Here is a 6,257-nt window from a genome sequence, read left to right as displayed (position 1 = left end):
TATCATAATTAAATAATTTACATTTTATAAATATAACTAGTTTGCACCATTATTTATTGGATTGATCGCATGTTAATTTTATCGGTAGCAACCCGATTAACCCGATGGGCTAGCCTGAAACCTGAGCTTTTAGGGTTAGGGCTGAACTTTTATAACCCGAAAAAATAACAACCCGATTAGCCCGCACCCGATTGACCCGCAACCCGGTGGGCTGGCCCGATTGACATCCCTAGTCATGAGGATTAAAAACACAAATCTTCCAAACAACAAAATTGTGCAAAGTTTGAAGAAGCAAGTTTTATTTTAAAATGAGTGTAAAAATGTTAATGAGAGCATCTCCTACAAATTTTGTTGCGCACTTGCTGGACAAAACCATCAAAGTTGCGCTCCGATGATCCATTCACAGTCACTGCATCTTCAAGTGTGCTTCTCACTTTTTCAATCTCCTTTCTCAATTCCTCCGACCTTTTCTCACTCAACACAAACTCAATCTTTTCTGCAACTTCCTCCTTATTGATATGTTCCCCTTCGCACAGATTAATCCCCACTCTCCAATCATCCACCACCACTTTCCTATTCGTGATTTGATCCGTAAACAACGGATAACAAATCATGGGAACTCCACACCACACACTCTCAAGAATCGAGTTCCATCCGCAATGAGTCAAGAACCCCCCGATTGCCCGGCTGCACAGCACCTCCTTCTGGCTGCACCACGGCACTACCACCCCCCTGTCTCTCGTCACATCCTCGAATCCCTCCGGCAGAACCCCACCCCCACCGGATTCCACCATCCCCGGCCGAACAACCCACACAAAATTCACTCCGCTCACTAAAAGACCGCCCGCGATTTCTAGAATCACTCTCCTATCAATGGTTGCAAGGCTTCCAAATGAAACATACAAAACAGAACCAGGCGGCTTAGAATTCAGCCATTCCCCGGAGCTTGCTTCGGGCATGAGGCTATTAGAAACGGCGAAATCAGGCGGAAAAAGAGGACCGATGGCGTAGAATGGCTGCTTTTTCCGCAGAGCAGATATCGTCTCTGCTTCAAGCTCTTCCACCGTGTTGCAGAGAACAAAATCCGCGGTTTTCACAACATCAAATGCTTGGAAAATGTATTCATGTAACACCTCGAGCTCAGTATCGTGGAAATACGACATGAAATCTCTAGTATTGATGGAGCGGATTCCAGGCACATAATCCACCGTTTCCCGGCGACCGTTAACCGGAACGTGGCCCTTCTCCCGGAGAAGCTCCAAGTGGTAATACAACGAGAAGACTAAAGCCGGCTCCGTCCAGAAGGAAACGTTCACCAGGCCATACTTCTCCGCGATTTTCTCCGACCAGGCGCAGAATGTATCGGCGACCAGGAAGTAATTAAACGAAGGATCGGACTGCAATAAATATCTAACCAGTTCATCAACGTTTTCCGGGAACCTGTCGCGGTAATTGGCTATCCACTCGTCTATGTTGGCGGAGCGGTCATGGTCGAGGGGGAAGCCATCACTGATGGTTGTGTAGTGGATGTCGAGGCCGGAGGCGCGAGCAGCGGCGAAGAGGTCTGTTTGGGTGGAGTTTTGGGATTGGGAGATTTGTTGGTGGACGAATTCGAGGTGGGCGAAGGTGACGGTGATTCCCTTGGAAGCAAGTTTAATGGCGAGGTTCACGAAGGGAACGATGTGGCCTTGAAGGTTAAATGAGACCATTATCGCGTGGGGTTTCTTGCTCGCCATATCTTTTCTTTATCCGATTCAAAGTGGAACCAGTATTCGTTAATCCTTTGTCGGCGTTGTTTGTCCACTATTTAAAGACTTTACTCCCTCCGTCACTATGTAGTAGGGGTGTTTTATTTTGATACAGGATTTTAAAAAAAAGTTGTGCTAAGTAATTTAGTAAATGAATATTAAGTAGGAAGAAAGAATAAAGTAATAGAGGGAAAAAGTATGAGTAAAGAAAAGTTGTTTATTTTTGTCAAAAAAAGACAAAAGAAATGACTCAGCTACAATAGTATAACCAAAAAATGAATATGATTCAACACACACGGGGTGAGTACTTTTTTTATCATTTTTTATGAAGAGACTACATTAACTACTTGCACTCATAATATTCTACTATCTCTGTCGCACAATAGGAGGAGTTATATTTTGTATGTACACGAGTTTTAAGAAATGTAAAGTGTAGTGAGTTGGAAAAGTTAGTAGAATATGTTGCCAATGTTTTTATATCTATTTTATGATAAAATGTGGGTGGGGTGAGTTAGTAGAATGTGGAACCTACTTACTCTCTTCGTTCCGTGGTAATAGAGGTGTTTCTTTTCGGCACGCTATTTAAGAAAAATTATGTTAGGTAAGTGAAATAGAATAAAGTAGATAAATAAGAAAGACAAAAATAATTAGGAATTGAAAAAGAATAAAGTAAAATAAAATAAGTGGGTTGTTATGTATTCCTTCAATCACATAATAGGAGTCACTCTCAATCACACAATAGGAGTCACTCTTATTGTGGGCACAAGTTTTAAGAAATGTAAAGATTAATGTGTTGGAAAAGTTAGTAGAATGTGAGACTCATTTTTTTATATTGGTTTTATAATAAAATGTGAGTGAAGTGGGTTAGTGGAATGTGTCACCTACTTACCATTTATGGTAAAAATGAAGTGTGACTCTTATTGTGTGACGGATGGAGTATGATAAAAGGAAATTATTCAATTATAGTAAAACAATTCAAAAAAGAATACAACTCAATTACAGCGGAATAAAGGAATAATATTTTATTAAATTCTGATAAATATCTTTATTTTTAATATTTGAATATAATTTTTTTCAAGATAATACTCCCTCTGTCCACGAAAAATATACCATATTGTGAATGACACGGGTTTTAATGTGGAATTGGTAAGTAAGAGAGAAGGAAAAAAAATGTAAGAGATTATTAGTAGTGGTTAATTGTGTTAGGTAGCAAATGTGACGTCATTTTTCAAACTTTGTCTATTTTTCGTTGTCAACCAAAAATGATAAATGTGATCTATTTTTCGTAGACGAATGGAGTATTAAAAATCAAATATAATATGCCAACAAAACTACATCGATTTGAATATAATAATATATTTTAATTAATATTCAAAATATAATCATATTATTTAATATTTTATTTTATTTTATAATTTTAAATTTTAGTTTTAAAAAACTTCATGATTTAAATTATAATCATTTTTTATTGGCACCGACAGTTGTTTTTTCAGTAACCGAATAAATCGTCATGACATAATAACTAAATCGTTATGAGTAGACTGGATTTTCCACCCACTTAATACGACACATTTTTATCCAAATAAGATAATAGTATATTTTTTTTTAAAATTTTTTTTTCTTTAATTGATGTATACAACCACTTTTTCTCTTCTTAATTAAATATTTAATTCTCTTTTTCTTGCTATTTATTACCTATATCCACATTTTCTTTCTCCAAGTAAATACATTAATCAACAACTCCTAAAATAAGATGTCGATTAATTAAGTAATGCGTTATCTTAATCGGGACAGAGAGAGTATAACATTATTTAATATAATTCAGATGTGAATATATCTCCACCCAAAAAGTGAGTACTACTAGTAATTAATACAGATACCATTTGCTCTCGCAGAATCTGACTTTATTAACGTGGAAAAACTGTTAATTAATTATTCTTTTAGAATATGTAAGATGAGATATTATTCCTCCCTTAAAAACAGAAACTATATCTATTTTGGAGTGTCTCTAAAGAAATAAAAACTTTCTCATTTTTTTTTAAAAATGAACCTCGTAATGTACCAACACTATTTTCACTTTTTTTTTCTTTTTCTCTCTTATTTTACTTATTGTTCTCTCTTTCTTAGTTCACTGGTTATTCTTTTTATTTTACTAATTATATATAAAATCTTTGCCATTTCAAAAATTTCTATTTTTCAATATTGATTGTATATGAGTAGACTGGTGCACCCATGATTTTAAGTTTTAACAATCTATTATATTATTTAATACTATAATACAGTTATGAATGTGTCCACATCCAAAAAGTGAGTACTACTAGTGACTAATATTAGGAATCATGTACGCTTGCATAATCTGACTTTATTAATATGACAAAATTGCTAATTAATTCATGATTTGTTTACATCAAGTTGTTAGAGTTTTGTAGTATATAATAAAGAATCTTATGAGTGCTTGTATGTTGTAAAACTTCTTTGTTTATTTGTAATAAATGAGAAAGAATATTTTTGTCACAGTAGGTTCTGTTTATACATAACATGTTATTTATTGTATTTTTGGTATAAGAAATAAACAAGTCTTCTTCTACTTATAGACTGACTATGAGCGTCGTTTACAAATAGGTAATACGTCAGTTCTTTCAGAAAATCCTAATATCTCCTTCCGTGGTTTAAATCACATTACAAAATATTGTGCTTAATACGCAATAATTAGGAACAAAACGAGGGCATCCTCGTTCATTCTCTTTTCTTTAATACTTTTATACTTATTTTGTATTTTAAATAATGAATAAAATATTATTTACTATTATCACTCTTGAATAAAATATTTAGCTCAAAAATATGTTATTTTTAATTTATTTCTTTCGATTAATTACTGATTATTTTTTGTAAAATCTAAAACTTTTAAGTATATTTATATGGACTCATTTTATAATGTTTTTCAATATTTTAAAATATAAAAACATGAATGGATATATTGAAAAAAGAGAAATAAAGAGAACGAGAGAAGGATGAAAACATTAAAAAAAGAGAATGAAAGAGGATGCCCTACATTTTGTTCCTAAATTATTGCATATTAAGCACATCAGTTTGTGCTGAGATTTAAACCAAAGTAAGGGATCCATCCTCATAAGATAGAGAAGTTGTTTCTATTTTTAGTATTAGGTCATCTTGGTTGAGATTAATTAAAAAGAAAAGTAGATAATCTTTAGTGGGATGAAGGTAGTAATTATAAAATCAAAAAGTAAAATATAGAAAATAATACTTATTCAGTCCACAAAAAATAATCTTATTTGTGGATGGACGGGTTTTAATGAAAATTTGGTGAAGTAAGAGAAAGAAGTAGAAAAAACAGGTAATGTAAGAGAGATATGGAGAAAAGGTAAGTAAATAAAGAATGAGAGAGTAGAAAAAGTGAGAAAAGTATGAAAGAAAATCTTTTCATTTTAAGAAATAAAACTATTTCTTGTGGACATTCCAAAATTGTAAAATATGACCATTTTCCGTGGATGGAGGAGTAGTATTTTTAAAAAACTCATATTCCGAGCATCAAAATGCTTAGAAAATAACCTGGTCATCTTAATAGTTGTGCTTGGAAATATTCCTTCAATAAGATCTCATGTGCTCGGAAATTTCGAGAACTTTTAAGATATTAAAAATTTCGAGAACTTTTAAGATATTAAAAATTTCGAGAACTTTTAAAATCTTAAAAACTAGGGGTGGGAATACAAGTATATGTGGATACTCGACCCGAAAAAGCCGGGTACCCAAACCCGAAAATCATCTAAAATGTCTACCCGATACCCGACCCGATATATTTTCGGGTAATCCAATACCCGCCCTGGGTATCCAAACCCGACAAATCAGGTACCCAAATACTCGACTCTTTATATGTGTTAATAATTGATAAAAAAATTCAAATTATGATTCTATTTATATAACTATAGAAAATATTTAAAATAGACTAATATCTTTATGTTGCATTTATTTTGTAGTATAAAACTATAGAAAATGGGTCACTTTTATTTTAAAGTACACGATTATATTTATGAGGATTGGTTATGTAAGTAAAATAGAAAAGTTACACATTTAATTAAAATGTAGAAGCAGTGACTAAAGTAAGAGAGATTGACTTATTTATACTTTAAGTTTAGAGAAAGTTATAGTAATTAGTAAATAAATTAGCCCGGCTCTTGAAGCCCAAAATGACTAAACCTAAATTATAAAAATACTTAAAATAATAAATTGGGTATTCACGTAATTCTCGATACCCATTCGGGTTACCCAATACCTAAAATATCTTAAATTTCAATACCCAATCCTATAAAAATGGATATTGGATATCCAATACCCGGCGAGTATCGAGTCGGGTACGGGTAAACCCAATACCTGATATTGGTATTCCCATCCCTATTAAAAACCATATTATTAGATGGGTTTTTGTTGAGGAAGTAAACGAATCAGTCCGAGTCAGCCTCCTCCTCAGCATCAGCCTCCTCAGCACGTGCC

The 6,257-nt window shown here is 33.4% G+C and overlaps 1 protein-coding gene across 1 annotated transcript; it reads right to left on the bottom strand.

Annotated features, from left to right (window-relative positions):
• Positions 1 to 272: 272 nt before the first annotated feature.
• Positions 273 to 1,810, bottom strand: LOC121799126 (UDP-glycosyltransferase 86A1-like). The gene has a single exon (XM_042198468.1). The coding sequence runs from the start codon at positions 1,734 to 1,736 to the stop codon at positions 324 to 326; it is 1,413 nt and encodes a 470-aa protein (XP_042054402.1). The 5' UTR covers positions 1,737 to 1,810; the 3' UTR covers positions 273 to 323.
• Positions 1,811 to 6,257: the final 4,447 nt, after the last annotated feature.

Source organism: Salvia splendens, chromosome 4 (genome assembly GCF_004379255.2).
Source record: "Salvia splendens isolate huo1 chromosome 4, SspV2, whole genome shotgun sequence".
Lineage (NCBI taxonomy): Eukaryota > Viridiplantae > Streptophyta > Magnoliopsida > Lamiales > Lamiaceae > Salvia > Salvia splendens.
This window is presented reverse-complemented; position numbering and strand designations above follow the sequence as displayed.